This window comes from Mirounga leonina, unplaced genomic scaffold (assembly GCF_011800145.1).
Source record: "Mirounga leonina isolate KUSES-001 unplaced genomic scaffold, KU_Mleo_1.0 Mir_150, whole genome shotgun sequence".
Lineage (NCBI taxonomy): Eukaryota > Metazoa > Chordata > Mammalia > Carnivora > Phocidae > Mirounga > Mirounga leonina.
In genome coordinates this window covers 29,633,369-29,650,748 of record NW_023270374.1, presented here as the reverse complement: position 1 = coordinate 29,650,748, position 17,380 = coordinate 29,633,369, and the positions used below count along the sequence as shown (strand labels likewise).

General features: G+C 47.2%; 2 protein-coding genes across 4 annotated transcripts in view; both read right to left on the bottom strand.

Annotated features, from left to right (window-relative positions):
• Positions 1-1,547: 1,547 nt before the first annotated feature.
• On the bottom strand, positions 1,548-5,776 carry ADIG (adipogenin). Its single transcript, XM_035005696.1, is given in 3 exon segments — positions 1,548-1,585; positions 1,588-1,667; positions 5,221-5,776. Coding segments are annotated over 3 exon segments (243 nt in total). The 5' UTR covers positions 5,346-5,776.
• A 2,059-nt stretch (positions 5,777-7,835) lies between these two features.
• Positions 7,836-17,380, bottom strand: part of RALGAPB (Ral GTPase activating protein non-catalytic subunit beta) — an 83,482-nt gene continuing 73,937 nt past the window's right edge. For 2 of the 3 annotated variants that reach the window (XM_035006304.1, XM_035006306.1), the window contains exons 27-30: positions 16,321-16,429; positions 15,461-15,539; positions 12,646-12,794; positions 7,836-11,943 (exon numbers count right to left, since the gene is read on the bottom strand). In XM_035006304.1, the coding sequence (XP_034862195.1) occupies positions 11,750-11,943; positions 12,646-12,794; positions 15,461-15,539; positions 16,321-16,429 (531 nt within the window). In that variant the 3' untranslated portion in view covers positions 7,836-11,749. The remainder of the gene's footprint in view (positions 11,944-12,645; positions 12,795-15,460; positions 15,540-16,320; positions 16,430-17,380) is intronic. The other variant, XM_035006305.1, reaches the window with a different exon arrangement.

Genomic DNA, 17,380 nt, shown 5'->3' with positions numbered 1-17,380 from the left:
CAACCCTTTGAAAGGGTGGGAGAGAGTCAGGCATTCCCAAAGATGGTCAAGGACGGTTGGAGTCAGTGCCGGGGGTTGGACCCAGAGCCCACAGCTTGTTAAATGAATGCCTAGGCCCAGTGTGTTTATCAGGGGTCTCCTGAGCACAGGAACCCCTTCGTCTCTTTAATACGGACCCACACCTTCTGGCCCAGCCCTGTCCTAAGACCTCATCTGAGTTCAGGTGGCCAACTTCTCCCCAAGTGCCTATCCCATCTTCACAGGCTCGGGCTCCTCCCCAGGGACCCTGGGAGATCATCTGTAGTGAGAGAGGAGCTGGGTCCTCTGGAGGCTTCCCTGAGTCCATCGGTGCAGGAAGGGGAGTTGGGGACCCCAGGGAAGCACCTCCCTCGCCAGAGTCCTCTTCCCGCACCAGTGAGTCTCTCCCATCCACCTCGGTTACCACCACCACCCCTCCGCTGACTCCAGGAAAGCCAGGCTGGAAAAGCATGGAAGGTTGGGCCTAGGGATGACAATGGATTGAAAGGGTGAGAGAGGAACAGATACATGATGGGGTGGGAAGGGTTCTATATGAATGGGACAGGATTCTGGAGCAGAGTCCAAAAGTCTCCTTTTCTTACCCCACTAATTGTACACAAACAGGACAGGCTACATAATTTGTGGGCCCATTAAAAAAATGAATGTGTGGGGCCCCTCGTTCAAAAATTAAAAATTTTAAGACGAGAGACAGCAGAACATTAAAGCAAGCATGGGGCTCTTATAATAGAGCTGAGAAGGACCATTAGAGCATTGGGGTCATTGACACGGGGATGACATTTAACTGCACTGGAATGGATGAGGCCTTTCCAAGGTGTTCAATAACTTTGGGCAAATTACTTACTGCTCTGCCACTCAGAGTTCTCATTTGCAAAATGGAGGTAAGAATAATACCCTCTTCATAGGATCTCATAAATGAGCTTGTGAAAGGGAAGTGCTCGGCACAGGCCCTGCTGCCTCTTAAGTGTCCCAAGACTATCAGCGAGCATCATCACTGGCGTTGTGTCATTCCCCCTACAAATAGCTGTGTGTCAGGAGTGCTGGGAGGGCTTTGGGTTTGGAGTATCAGTTATCGGGCACGTCAGGAGGTGGTAAGTGCTATGGCAGAACACAATCTAGAGCAGAGTAAGGGGGACATTTGAGCTCAACCTCGGAGGTGAGGGAGTGCGCCAAGTGGATGTGGGGGAGAAGAGTTCCAGGCAGAAGGAGCGGTCAGTGCAAAGACTCTAAGTAAGGAGAGTGGTGGGAGGTGAGGTCATGGAGGTAAAGGGTAGGGGACCTTTGTAAAGGAAGTCTTCATGGCAGAGGAGGCTGGTCCTCCAACATGGTGAAAACAGATCTCCAACAGAACGAAGCAGAGGGTTCCCCAACATGGCAGAGACAACAAGCTCTCCAGCGTGGTGGAGGAAGCGGACCTGCAACATGGCAGCCGCCCTAGGCTTTGGGTAGGACCTGAGGCTCCCCATTCCTGCCCCCTGCCCCCCAGAAGGGTCTCACCTGGCTGAACAGGCTCACCAGCAGGGCCTCTCCTCCTTTTAGCTACGGAGTATCCCTCCCAGCAAAACTGGGCTGGACCTTTGATCCAGGGCTCCCAGTCAAAGCATAAATCTGAGTCATTTTCCTCTGAATCTGTGGAGGTACAAGATAAGGCCTCTTGGGTGGTCACATCCTGACCCAAAAGGAGCCCCCTGCCAAGCCTGGGGCATCCCTGCAACCTTGTCTGAGACCAAGGGGCCAAGGCAGAACCCTGACATATGGGACAGCCCTGAGATCTCAGGAAGACTTGAGGACATGGAAGGTGACCAGGGACCAAAAAATGTTGTCCTAGGACTCAGAAAGTGGCCATACCACCTACTAACTAGGGACAGGCTCTAGAGGCGAACAAATGACCTACTTGCATTGGGTGGGTCCAAGAGCAGGCACTGAGGAGACAAAAACCCAACCATTGGCCCATCCATCCCTTCGTCCACCAGTCCATTTATTAACAAATATCTCAGCATATATGTGCAAGATTTCTCTGCAGCATTGTTTTGTGGTGAAACATGCACAAGCAATAAAATACCCTGGAAACTGTGTGTGTGTGTGTGTGTCCATCCTGAGAGGTCTGGGTGACGGAGGTGTGGGACAGGCGCACTGCATAAAGAGCTGCCTCTCCATCCAGTGGCATGTCAGAAGCTGTTAAATGTAGCTTTCGACTTGCAGGATGTCTGTGATACATCACAAGCAAGTTTCAGAGAAATGTATAGGGTAGGATCTCCTCCCCCTTTTTTTCTGGAAAAACAAGTAACAATCTGCCCACACTTTTTTGGAAAACCTACATGTATTGTTAGATAGGTGCATGAGCTCGCTACCGTGACGTCTCTGGGGAGGGCAAGGTGAAGGAGAAAGGAGAAGGGTTGGGGGAATTCTCCTTCTCACTATACTCTTAAGGTGTCTCACTGGTGACCGAGAAGTAACGGAGGCCGAAGAGAGCCCTCTGCTTGCAGGCCAAGAGCAGGAGACAGAAAAGGCGGGCTCCATTTCCTCATCTGTAAAATGGGCCTATTACAGCCCTAGGAGGAGGGTTTAACTGACGTAGACCATGTACAACAGGTGCTCATCCGAGTTGGCAGTGATGAGGATTTACAAATCAGTGTGAGGGCTTGAAGCGACTGCTCTTCACTACAGATTGTGATTGGTTTTTGAACACATGCTACCTGCTAAGTGTTTCCCGTGCATTTCCTCATTTAATCCTGTTAACGATGTCTTGAAGGCAATTACTAGTGTTACTTGTATTTTACGGATAGGAAGGTTCAGAAAGGTGGACTGTCCAGGCTCACAGCCAGAAGCGGTGGTGCTGGACTCCGATCAGCCTCCCAGCACCAGTGCCCTGCGATTCCATGGGGTGCACCTGTTTAAAGTTGGGGGATTCAGAGGCAGCTTTGCACTTAACACCTCGCTCCAAGGATCACCATGAGGTGAGCAGGACCCTCAACAGGCATGTTTCAGCCCTAAATCCATCTCTCTGAAGGTTTCTCTTCTTCCTTCTGCGAATTCCTTTCTGATCACAAAGGAAATGTCCTCAGAGGAGCCCCTTCCCCTTGAAGGGCACACGTGGCTTCATCCTGTCCTCCGGTCATGGTCCGGGATTAGTGTTGTCCCCACTGGCCGGCTTCTCCAGGGCTCAGCTGCCCACGACCTTTTCTTGCCCCAGTGCCAAGCTTGCCAGGCAGCTCCCTTCTCCCCTTGCCCCGTCTCCGTCCTCCTGGGCCACATGGCACTCCCTGCTCAAATCGGCCACCTTCCGGGCCCCAGAACTGCCCTGCTGAGCAGGGAGGGTCAGAGCTAGTCCTGTCTGCTTTTCGCACCGGATTCCAGGCCAAACAGATTCCAACGAAGAGATCCGCAGCAGAAGAGAAAACTGCCGGCCAGGGTGTCCTTGAGAAGCAGCTCCCCCAAGCCCCGGCAGGCCCAGACCCTGGCACAAGGACGTGACCAGGGCAACAATGCTAAGAGCTCCGAGAAGACCGCTCCCTTCACTTTAAGGACAGCTTCTGGTCATTGCAAATTACCAAATGCCTTCTCGCGAAGGGCCATGTGAGATGTGGGAGAAAGTCTGAAAAAAGATCAGGACGGGGCAGGCGGTGGATGGTTTCAGAGCAGGGCCTGCAAGGAGAATGAATTGCTGGAGATCAGTGCCTTAGACCGTAGGTGAGGTGCCACGTTGCCTCCGGAGAAGCCGTCCGAAGCCAGGCCTACGCTTCCTCCCACCTCGACAAAACCGTCACGGAGACGGATTATTCCGCAGCCTGTAACCACCTACTCTGTGCCATGTGTATACACGTCCTGGCTGCCCTGCCCTGCACACGCATCTCTCCACAGCCTCAAAGGGTAGGGGCCGATATTAGCTCCGTCCTGCAGGTGAGAAACCCAAGGCCCAGAGAGGACTTGCCCCAAGTCACAGAGCCGGGGGGAGGCAGAGCCAGGATGTGGCACCAGATAACCGGCATGGTCAAGTACTTCGTAGGTGTGTGACCTGGGCCCGTGGCTTCTCTCCCCGAGCCCTGGTTTCCTCAGTTGTGTGATAAGGATTACTTCGCAGGGTTATTCTGAGGATTAAATGAGATGATGCACATCATCTTGCTTGGTGCAACCTTTAGTACAGTGTTGAAGAAAGGTGAGCAGTTATTCTGAGCGATGAAGGGGCAAGGCTAAAATGCGGGCCCACGTCCTCGCCTCCAGAGAGATGGCTTTTACAGCCACTTCACGGACAAGTGCCCTGACTCCCACCAGCCACCCCCGGACGCCCGAGCTGCGCCCCTCAGGGAGGGCTGCGGCCCACCCCGGGAATAGGAGGATGTAAACAGACATTTTCTGGACGCTCTCGCCAGGAACTCCCAATGACGACGCCATCACCAGCCCCCACGCGTGAGCACATGGGGCAGATCTGGGGATGAACCGCTTACCCTGTCTCAATGCCGCACGTCAGCACCCTCCCTGCCTAGCTGACCAGAGGTCTTGGAACTGAGAAGCAGGAGGTGGAAGGTCCCCGGGGAGAGGCCCCGTGGTGAGGGGAGCGCCCAGGGAGATAGGATACCCGCGGAGCAGAAGGCCGTCCCTGCCACCGGCCCCCAGCTTCCGCTGTGGCCAGCTCCACCCTGCCCCCTGTTCCTCTGGGTGGCATGCTGAGCTCAGGACAAGTGTCCGTCAGCCTCCATGATCTTGCGACCCCGAGAACCCAGATGCCTCCCTGATGTATAGTCTGGGCAGGAAGTGAGTGGTCTCCTGGCACCTGAAAAATGCCTAGGGCTGCCATATCCCATTGTGTAAGTTGTTTACTGCACAAAAGTACCCAGATGAGGGCCTGGGAGGGGCTGAAGTCCAGCCCATACCTTGTTCCCCCAGCCTTGTGCCCTGGCTAGTCACAGGAAAGGGTCCCTTGGACCAGTTCATCTGGGCACAGGGGCCACCTCTGATTTGTGCCAAGCAGTGGCCCTGACGGGACACAGGTGTGCACACAAACACACTGCTTCCCCAACTCAGGGGCTCACTCTTGGCCTCTAAACTACTCAGTTAATCCTTTGCTCCTACAGGTGACTGCTTGTCTCAGCCAGCGGTTAAGGCACATGAAGGAAATTCTCTGCACTTGCTCCAGGATCCCCCTGCCCGGCTCCACGCTTAGGGCCCGGCCTGGGCGGCTCCCCTTGGCTCAGTAAGAAGCGGAGCCAGCCGATCAGCAGGACCAACAGCAAGCTCACGGGCAGGCAGAGCCGGAGCACCAGGAAAGAAAACGTGAGGTCGCTCACCAGCGGCACCAGGGGGTACCTCATGGTGCGTGCGTGGCTAAGCCAGGCCTGCCTGGGCTGCACTGGTGGGGCTGCCCTGGGGACCCAGTGGGCTGGGCCACACTCTGTTCTCGGCCCAATTGTGACTGAGCGGGTGACATAACAAGGACGTCACAGTGTCCTTCAGGCCAAGAGAGAGCTGTTTTGGACGAGTGCTTTTGGACGAGCGGGTGGAAGCCAGTGGCAGTGAGACAGTTCGGCCAAGAACAGAAGCCCAGGCTTCCAGGCAGGCAGGCCTGGGTCCAAATCCCTGCGAAGATGCTATGGGTGCATGGGACACCTCCTTGGATCCTCTTGTAAGATGGAAAGAATTCTTACCTCAGCAAGCTGCTGAAAGTTAGAGAAGAATAAATGATGGGACAAACATCGCCCCCAGGTGGCTGTTCAAGTCTGAGGTCACAGATTCCCTCAGGGGCCAGCCAGGTGCCGGCCTGTCCTTCTGGCTACAGGTGCCCACATCCGCACTTGGTGGCGGTGGCGGGGGCTGCGGCGACCTGGATGGAGCTTGGTGCATCCAAAGCGGGCAGCTGTCGCAGCTTCAGGCAGTTAACTGCTGCGTGGGAGAGGCAGGCCCAGTAGTGCCACAGCTCCTTTCCCAAGAGAGCCCCCCAAATCTGCATTTTTATGTGAAACCTCCCAATTTAAAAATGCTCCATCAAGCACTGAAACACTGTTGGCTCAAGAAAACAAGTCTGCTGGGCCAGGCTGGGCCACTGGGTTGCCATTTAAAAACTTTCTAACACACAGTAGGCCCTCAATCAATATTTAATCTGGCAACTTCTGCACCTCTCCTTATTGGAGTTTTCAGTGAGGGGCTTCTAAGTGGTTCGCCTTGTTCCTTTGTCTCCCAAGGACAGAGAACGCTCTCCAATGCCATTCTTCTCTCTTCCCACCTCATCTGTCATCCGTTCATGTAGTAGTGCACCTCCATGTGCCAGGCCCCATGGCAGGAAGGAGGCCCTGGACCTCCAGGGCCCGGCCAGCCCCCAGCTGGAGGGAGACTCTGGCCAGACAGGGAGCCTGACAGGTGCAGGGAGCTCGCGGGAGGAATGGCTGGTGCCTGTGGAAGGGAGGGGGGCAGGAGCATTGCAGGCCCCAAGAGGGTCCTGGACCAGCTACGTCAGTCACTACGGGCAAGTGTCTGTGAAACACACCAATTCCGACCCTTCCCCCTGCTCTGCTGAGTCAGAACCTCCAGGTGAGGCTTAGGACACCATGGTAATGAGCAAACCAGTCGGATGCAGCCCTGGCTTTGGCGCCACGGCAACTGGTCAGGCCGACCCAGGTCCAGGCTGGGAGAGCAGCCGCAAGAAGTGGGTGGTAGACCTGGGGGAGACATGGGGTGGACGGACCCCCTTGCTGGAGGACACCAGCTCAGGGAGAAAGGCAAGAGGGCCAGCCACAGAAAAAAGCAGGGAAGGGGTGGGAGGAGGGGAGGGGCGGGGAGAGCTGGAGCTTGGAAGCCCGTGGCTCAGAGACGGCCTCAGCCCGACGGTGGGATGACTGGAGTCCCCAGGAGAGGCAGCCGGGGCAGACAGCATTAGAACGCGTGTCCGAGAAGAACAGTGCCTTGGCAGGCTGTGCCACTCAGGGCCCAGAGGCCAAGACCGGGAGTGGCTGGGGCTGCGGATCTCTAGGTACTGGCTCCTGAAGGGGCTGAGCAGCACAGTGGGGAAGGCCCGAACATTGTCTCCCCAGAGCCCGAAACAGGGCCACTCTGCAATCAGCCTGACGCGTCGCTGGCCACCAAGGAGCAGCTGGAGGTCCTGCGGGCAGAGCAGGCACGGACGCCCAGCTACAGGGGAGGCAGCTCAGGGGGTCACATGTTAAGGTCCCGTCGAGTCAAGCATTCTCCCTGCTGTTTCCCGGGGTGGTGCAACCACCCCACACACGTGGTCTAGGCAGGAAGGCGCTCATCGGGCTGCGTGGACCCTTCTCAAGCCAACCCTACTCACAGGGGCAGTGGGTGGGGGGAGGGTGACCTCCTCTGCGTCTCCCCTTTCCTGCCTGCCAGCCCCGGCAGAGCCCGGGTTTGGTGCAGGCAGAAAGCACGGCTGCCCCTGCGTGTTGCTGAGATACGGGCAGCCAGCCGCCTGGTGAACAGCAGCCTCCGTACGGGGGCTCCCGCTGGCTGTGATGGCATCACACAAACGCTGCGGCGACTTCGCACGGTGACGGAGTAGCTTTTATCTACGCAGGTACGCAACTCATCGTGTACAAGAACAGCACATCACTACGTCATACCCTGACACTAATGTAATGCTGTATGTCGATTATAACTCGGTTAAAAATTATTTTTAAAAACGAATCTAATTTTGGGTATTCCGTGAAACTCTACAAAACCAGCGTGAAAACCCACAGATCTAAATTATGAAGGTCAGGCAAAGCAGAGCACCCGCGCCCTGGGAAGAGTAAATGAGAAACAACCGTGCAGGAGTCAAACCCCGCGTGTCACCAAAAGCACACACAACATTATTAGATAAGAATCTCCTTAAAATTTAATTGACTAAATGTATTACATTCAATATTCCATGGGTTTCTTCTGGACAAAGGATCGGCATAAATACAAACAAAGCCTCTGGGCCTTGTCCCCTAACTGAGGAAGAGAAAACACAGAAGGCAAGAGACACAGGTACACCTTCGTATTTACATTTCGCCTTTACTTTACAGTTCAGTGCCAGAAATATTTACAGAAAATACAATAAGAAAAAGATCATGTCTTGGCAACATACCGAAATTCATACAAATTGCGTATGTGATTTCAAGCAAATAATGATACTGCTTATTTTTTAGCCACAACTGCCAAGCCCTTCAGAGGAGAAAGATGTTCTTGGTCACTGCAAGAGGCAAGGACTTGGGAAACTTGGTTTGCTTCAACAAATATTTATTGGGCGCCTACTATATGCAAGGCACTGTGGAATCCCAAATTACACCTTTTCCCTCACCATTAAAAAAAGAAAAGCATCTGAAGAACGTGAGTTGATACTCTGAGAAAAACACTATACAGTACATGGCTTCTTCAGCTACCGAGAACCCACAGTTTGATTCCACACTGAGCGGGTGGATTACCTCCCATCTCTCCATCTCGGGGAAAGAGGCTGTCACGGAAATCCTTAAAACAGACCATCTAATTCAACTTATTGTATCATGTAAACACAGAAATCAATTCTTTTCAGGAAGATATAAACTGAATGGGTTTTAAAATGCTGAATGGAGAACCACTGCCAGCAGGAGTGTCAAATTACCCCCAATACATCTTTACGATCTACCACAAAACAGGTCTTTGAGCAAAGCTGATTTCCACCTTGGGTAAAGTCTCACCTTCCAACGGAAATAAATGCTCCCGAAGACTGTCCCTCTGAAAATCACTCTGCAGAGCCTGACAAATGCTTCCCCACAGTATGTAGAAAGTAGCCATTCATAAAGGCCTCATACACACAACCTGTGGGCAACTGACATTACTGGCCAAAGATGTAGGTCTTTTGTATTTCTAAGTGAGTCCAGAGGAGAATGGGCTGCCCTGAAATCGAGGACCAGGAAATGGCGGAGAGCATGCGTGCGTGGGGGTGTGTATGGCCAGGGCAGGAGGGGGTGAATCCACCATGTAACTATTCCTTTCAGAGGGCCAATGCTAGGTAGGAGGAGGTCTTAGGAGGAAGCACGGGACGAAAGTGGTAGCTGGCTGACCAAGGAAAGGCAAAGCCTCCTCACTGTCGTCAATGCTCCCAACCAGAAAGGAGGAGGAAAGCCCCCATCTCCCGAATGGGAAAAAGGACTATGAGGGGCTACCTGCCTCTGTCCCTTGGTAATGCTTTCCTTGTCACCAAAAGCCACACTCATCCACCCTGATAACACCTGTCACATGCAGCAACTTTACTGTTTAAGCCACAGACCAAAGTGGTCCTCGCTTCCCTTCCAAGTGTTATGAAAACACGCTAGCAAATTTATCAAGTGGACTACTAAAGGTTATTACTAGCGACTAAATATGCTCCTCTGGCATTATTCTACTCAAAGTGATTTTTGACAAAGGCAGTCGGGTGAACTTAGTGACCATGAACTCAAACCCATACTTGTAAAAGTTTCCAAGGGTTCTTACCGCACTCCCTTTTTAGATAAATGTTATTTTGAGCAGAAGGAAGGAGCACCTCACGAGGTATATGTACCCTATATTCTGTTTGTGCTGTACACACTGGGGTCTCATGCCTTCAGGGGCTGCACAGCTCTAAATCTATCCCTCCTTCCCTGGGAGATCATAGGCTTCCAGATTGCAAACCGCATTCAACACGGTTATTCACTTATCAGTCATGAGAATTACAAAGAGTTGCCAGAAATAGAGCAAACTGAAGGATCAGGAAGCCTACCCTCAACACGCACATCACAGTATATTTTGCTGACAGTAAAACTATGCTAAAGGTAAAAGTTTTATCTGAAGAATCACACCAAGGAAGTATACCTACATCCGTTATTTTTAACCTCTGGAATGTTATAAGTTGCCTACCAATTTAAGCCCTCTTTGTTCATGTCCACTAGAAAAAGGGCCCATTTTTTCCTTGAAATGTCAATCTGGAATTTCCATGAAAGTTGTTAAACCTCACCTTATACTTGCTGAGTTAATAAAACATTTTTAGGGTAGAATTTGCTCATCTTTATCCTACACCCCCTACCCCCATGCTACCATCTGGAAACACTGATTTATTGCCCAGATTAAAAAGAAAATCAATTATTCAATAATATCATACCCTGAATGGAAACTGGAGTCATAGAAGGAGGAGGTAACCTTTACCTGAGCTTAAAACAAACATGAAGAAAAGGGTACAACAAACTTAAAACCAAGAGCTGCTATGATACCCAAATTTCTTGCTCACAGATGACAAAATACATACGTTTGGAATAGAAATATCTGCACAGGGAACTAGGCCCTACATTATCCCCGACCCTCGAATGAACTCCCCAAACATCAAACCAAACACACCATTGCGGCCCTGACCTACAGAGTCTATTGACACCAGAGTTCACGCGGGAAACCACCCTTAACACAGCTGTGAGGACTCCTCTTTGGACTTCAAATGTCACTTATTTTCTTAACATAAAATAATCTTAATGAAGAAGAAAGCAGAGAAGAATAGGAGAAACGAGCAGTGTATACTCTAGCACTGTAACAGGAATCCTTGGAAGGTTGTTCTGGGTCTGGCCACCTCAAAACATTTATCCCTGGCAGAAAAGTAGCAGTGAGGTAACAGAAGTATTTCCAAAACCCGGGCAGGGATTTGTTGTGCCTTCAGCTGGCAAAGGTCCAGAAAACATGGTCACAACAGCCATTTCTAAGAGCAGCCACCCTAGGGGGTGGTCACTAACGTTTGTCAATTTTGATGAAATCCAGTAGCTCTCTGGGAGAGATCTGAATTAGTAGTGTTGAGAGGTTATTTCCTGAACCCCAAATTACAATCCTTCATAAACTACTGCAGTTTCCTGCTTGGTCCTGAAATAAGAGACAACGGATGAAACCAAATAATTTTCAACCCTTGTTGTGAGCTTACATTTCTCAAAATTTAACCAAGAAATTACCAAGGAATTACAAATGCTTGGCCTGTCATCATGTCCCCAAGCCACAAACAGCAATGGAGAGAGTGGAGGTATTGCTGCTGTCTTACAACTTTTAACCCCACAAATGCCATCTGTGTCCCCGTTAAAGGACAGGGCCACGCCTCCACTGTAGATCTGCTCCCGGGCTGCCCAGAAACTGAGGCCTTCAGATAGATCTGTACAGTAATGAGGACGATAACTTTGTGAAATGTGGAGGAAACATGAAATATTTTAATGTCAGGCTTCTTATCTAAACAAACACATTTATGCTCATTTCTGTCCGTTGGACAGCTGGACGACAAATGGACTTACAAGTGAGCAGAAAGCTGAGATTTTTTTCCTTCTCCTCCATGCTATCATCAGCATGAGTCTTTAAATATCCTGGAAGATTCTGAGAGAGATTTCAGTTCTGAACATGACCTCCTAAAAAGTGAAGTATAAAACTACCTTCACCTTCTAATTTGCAAATTTGACGCTACCAATGCACGTGTTTAAATGAGATGCATGAAGCCTTTCTCCTCAAAAGGCTTATATTTAACCAAAACTGTCACTTTTAAAAGAAAGTTTATGGCTAAAATGTATATCATCATTACCAGCAGGAATATGATTGTGTCTGGGAGCCCATTTCACTAGAAAGCCAAAAGTCTTCTATCAAATGGGTTTATGTGTTTCTTCTATTCTGGTGATTAAACAGTAAGCTCTTGGGGAGTGATTTGTTTTTCTTTTTACAGTGATCACCTATCAAATTGTTTTGCTCTGATATCATAGCCCCAAACTGGAGTTCAAGAGTCCTAGACAGACAGTATCTAAGAAGTGCAGTTCTTGAGTCCAACCTCCTGGAAAAGTGAAGTATAAAACTCTGGCTCCAGCTGCTTGTTCCGGTACTTGTTGACAATGTCCGTGATTTTCTGTTTCCGGCGGACATGTGGTGGACTGTAGGAGTCACTCTCCAGTCTCTTTCTTCTACAAATATTAATTACAGTCTGCCTCACCAGAAAACCTTGAAAAACAGAGGGTATTAAAATCAACGTGAGTAACTAGCCATCTAGGTGAACTGTCAGTATTCAAGTGAACTACTCTCTGCAAAGTCAAACCTAGTTCATTCTATTTGCAAAACTCCCTGTCCCTGGAGAGACGGACAACACTTTACCAAGATAAAACTGCCAGAAGAAATACATGACAAGGGAAAACAGAAGCAAAAATCTGGTCTGACAACCCATTTTCCTGCCCTGGATTATATACAGCTATCTGATTTCCCAGGCCTGGAAGGTTGTGAATCGTAGTTCTACGTGTACTTAAGTAGATGAAGCGCAGTTAGAACAAAACATGCTTCTTATTTAACAAGAACCATAGCATTTTCTTTTCTTTTTTTTTAGATTTTATTTATTTGAGAGCAAGTGAGAGAGAGAGAGAACAAGCAGGGGGAAGGAGAGGGAGAAGCAGACTCCCCGCTGAGCAGTGAGCCCGATGCGGAACTTGATCCCAGAATCCTGGGATCATTACCTGAGCCAAAGGCAGACGCTTAACCAACTGAGCCACCCAGGCGCCCCAAACCACAGCATTTTCTACATGTGGGATCTATTAAGTAATTTCACCATTTCCTTATTTCTACTTCTTCTTAGTTCATAAAAATGTTTAAACAAACAAATAAATAAATAAAAGAGAGAAACCTTAACTCTTTGGCCATATATGAAGACCTTACCAAGTGCTCGCCTGCTGACAATCATCCCATCCACAAGTGGGATGACCATGTTAAATTTTCCAGTGGCTCCTTGAATTTTTATCCGGAATAATCCAGTGTTTAAAGGATGGATAAAGATGACAGGAACTTCTTTTTCAAGAGTGGTAGATCTTAAGAAAAGAAAATTTTTTTTACTCCAAACATATAAAAGTTGAAGTGCCCCATGTGTAATGTAAGAAAATGAAGGACACTTGAGGCCGGGCTTGATACAGTCTGATAAGAGCCAACGTGTCAGTCTGCTCAGAATCCTCCTTCTGGGAGGCCATGTTGCTGCACCCACCCTCCCACCCCCATCAACACCTGGCCCTAAATGCCCATCACTGGAGTTGGGCTTTTCAAACTGACAAAAAAGGGGCTAAAAATGTGTTTTAAAACCACTAGGTAAAAAAAACAAACCAACCAACCACTAGGGAGAAAGGGTGGATGCAAAGGCAGAGGAATCTCTGACAGGAAGCTATGAACCCAGCAACTGGCTGACTTTCTTTCACTTAGTCCCTCCTTCTCGTAGGGAACAAATGTGGGGGTGGCCGGAGTGCAGGGAATTCCACCACAGTCAACCCTGGCATCTCAAAGCACAAGTGGGAATATAGTTGAGGCCCCCTTATGAGAACCTCTGATACAATTTTTGTTCAGGGGTCGGGGGGAGGAGGTTGGGAGGCCCATTAGTCTGGGCCAGCTGCAAATGTCCTCCTTAGCAAAGGTGATAAATGGCTGTATCTTGGCAAGGCCAAAGCCTTCAAAGCCTCTGAACAGTAGATGGGTGTTAATGGGTGCTAATGTCACAACTGTGCCTTTAGAAGACTGAGACACCCATCATGCTCAGGGATATGTCACCACGTCTAGAGGTACCCATGTTATTACTCTGTGATACTTGCTACATGTATGTTGGCATTTCTGGTGTTTTTTGCTTTCTTTCTATATAGGTAAAGTGATTCTGGCCAAAGCAACATTGAGTCAATTTTCAATACATTATATAAAAATCAATCGTATAGTTAATTTTGTCATCAAGACAAATTCTTGATTTTACCAGTCTACCAACAAAATATGATTTTTACAGTCTAGTCATATTATAAGTTTTTTAAAAAATTTTAATAGGTTATGTTAGTCACCATACAATACATTATTAGTTTTTGATGTGGTGATCCACGATTCATTGTTTTCGTGTAACACCCAGTGTTCCATGCAGTACGTGCCCTCCTCAATACCCGTCACCAGGCTAACCCATCCTCCACCCCCATATTGTAACTTTTGACCTAAAAAGATTGAAACCGTTACCACCACCACCACCAACACAAGACACTTAAAAGTTCTCTTTCAAACTAGTTCTAGAAAAGTTCACCTCGAGAATTACTCTCGTCTCTTCAGTAAGTCAGCATCATGGAGAAAAAAAAAGACAAAAAAGAGCTGTTCTGTAGTAAAAGCACCTGAAGGCATAACAACATCAGGCGCAAAGTCCCAGAGTGGATTCTGGTTTGAATAAATCAACTATAAAGGATATTTTAGGGAAAATGGAGAAATTTCGATATGAACTGGTTACTAGATAAAATTAAGGAACTATTACTAATTTTATTATTGTGATAATTTTATCTTTATCTATTTGAAAAGTGTTTTTGTTTTTCAGAAATGCAGACTGATATATTTAAAATGTCAGGATCTCTTGTAACTTGCTTTAAAATACTTCAGCAGAAAAAACACGAAGTTTTAAGAATGACTTGTCCTCCCGGAGAGGGGTGGAGGGATGGGGTAACCGAATGATGGGTATTAAGGAGGGCACGTGTTGTGATGAGCACTGGGCGTTACAGACAACTACTGTTGAACACTACATCAAAAACTTATGATGTGCTATATGCTGGCTTAACTGAACATAAAAAAAAAAAAAAAAAAAAAAAAAGAATGACTTATCCTTTTCTGGAAATTTAAAAATACGATGTTAAAATAAACCATCTTTACTCCAATTCTATGACAACAATCTAATGATGTTAAGAACAAATTCATCTTAAATGCAATACAAATCAGATCATTTGGCTTGATATCAAGGGTAGCTCTCCGATGTACGAAATAAGGCTGGCATCTGGGGTCAGAAGCCTGAGTTCAGATCACTTTCCTTTTCATTTATTGAATGTGTGATACTGAAGAATAACTTCTATCAGCCTATTTTATTCCATTTGTAAAACAGAGATGATAATGGCACCTCTTGTGAATTGTTTTAAAATACTTGTTTAAACCAAAAGCAAGCAAGCAAAAAGCCTCGAAACTATAAAGCCTACATAGATACATTGTTATTAATCCTAGAATCCAATTATCCCCTTTTATCCTTTTTGTGCATGGGCAGCCAAAACAGGAATCTTAACTATAATAAAGTTAGTATTACATTTTACTTAGAAATATTTTTCCATTAAATAGCTCATTTAATTAGGACATTCTAACCATCCAGAATGTTTTGACCAATTTAACTCTATTACTCCTATCTAATATTGACAGTCTGTTATTATAGTCTTCATTTATACTTAACTGCTTCCACCATTTTTCTCTTTGCTGCAGATAAAATGTAAAACGGCAATTAATTATGCCATTTTAAAATGCTTGTTAATTTATCACCTTGTGCACGTTATCTACCAACTTCTTTGATTTTTCCCCTATGTTTATTTCCTCTTGCCTTCATCCCTTTTGTTTCCTTACATCTTTCTTTATGAAATCGCAACTGACATATTATCATGAATAGGTTTCTCTAGGCTTCAAGACATGCTGATGAGCCTCAGGCAAAGAAAGAGTGTACCTCAGAGAAGTGCTACTGTTCGCAGTAGTTTCCACACCAGTACTGATCTCTGTCAGCAGCTCTGAGAGGGGAAAGTTTTCTGGAAGAAAGTAACAGCATTACAATTAATACCTCCCTTATATTTCTAAAATAAATAGTATGAACTCTAATTTCCTAATCTCTTTATACAAGTGTGCAATAAATATATGGACTGTGGTATCCTAAAATACATAATCCTAACCATTCCTCACCAAAAAGAAATCTCCCTCAAGACAAATTTTAGCTGTTCATCTAAAGCTGAGTTTTTATAGAACATGATCTGTGTGGTCTTTGAGGGCTTGGTTGGAAAGCAATGATCACACTTTTCCACAAACCCTGAACTGGATGAGATTCTAGGCTAAGTATGCATTTCTAATGCTCTCATATTGCTTACATAAAAATTCATGAGAAACTTATCCAAAGCAGAATTCCTAAGGACAAATTAATATTTACACCAGAACTAGACAGTAGGTTCATGCAGAGGTGAGGGAAGTGTTCCCCCTTCCCCTTTCCAGAGGTCCTGGGATGACCAGGAGCTACATGGAGTGGGACCAACTCACAACACGCCATTCACTGTGGTATCAAGAAGAGCTAAAAGTTTTACATCCACTAGTCATCACAACTAGGAAGTGCCATGGGTGTCTCCATTTAACAGATGAGTAATCTAAGGCTTAAAGAAATTGAGTGAGAGGCCGAGCCAGGATGCCAACACAGGCTTGCTGAACTCCAGCTCCAGCTTCTGGCCACCATATCACATCTGTGCTGTGTCTCCCTAGACATTCAGCAAGTCATTGTCATTCTACAATAATTTTACTTATGGACAAAGTCCTTACACACAGTACCTATATCATCATAGCGCTCCACCCAGACTACAGAAACTCTTGTCTCAGGTCCAAGGGGAGGCACAGGGCGACCCTGAGGCAGCTTCTTCATTCTGGAACTGGGACTAAGCTATATGAGATAGAGAAAAGCAGAAAAGGAGAAGGGGGAGGGAAAAAAAAGAAGCGGCTTAATAAAACTACCCAGCCACATATTCAACAAGCTGCCCAGTGATGTAAATATCAAGTCATGGGAAATTCACTTGAGGAAAAAAGTGAAATATATTTGCAAAAAAGCTCTTCTTTGACTCCTGTTTATCAAGTCTCAACCTAGAACAAAGACATGAAGGTCTTAAATTCTCAAAGAAGGTAAGGAATACTGACCAATTATACTTTACATTAATAAAAATAAAACTTGTGGGCGGGGTGCTTGGGTAGCTCAGTCGGTTGGGCATCCGACTCTTGGTTTCAGCTCAGGTCCTGATCTTGGGGTCGTGGGATCGAGCCCCGTGTCTGCTGGAGATTTTCTGCCTCTCCCTCTGCCCCTCCACCCACTAGTGTGCGTTCTTTCTCTCTAAAATAAATGGATAAAGATGTGGTCCATATATACAATGGACTATTACTCAGCCATCAGAAAGGATGAATACCGAACATTTGCATCAACATGGATGGAACTGGAGGAGATTATACTAAGTGAAATAAGTCAAACAGAGAAAGACAATTATCATATGGTTTCACTTATTTGTGGAACATAAGGAATAGCATGGAGGACATGAGGAGAAGGAAAGGAAAAATGAAGGGGGGGACATCAAAGGGGGAGAAGAACCATGAGAGACTATGGACTCCGGGAATCAAACTGAGGGTTTTAGAGGGAAGGGGGGTGAGGGGATGGGTGAGCCTGGTGACGGGTATTAAGGAGGGCACATACTGCATGGAGCACTGGGTGTTATAGGCAACAATGAATCATGGAACACAACATCAAAAACTAATGATGTACTGTATGGTGACTAACATAATAAAAAATTATTAAAAAAATAAAATAAAATAAAATAAAATAAAATAAAATAAAATAAAATAAAATAAA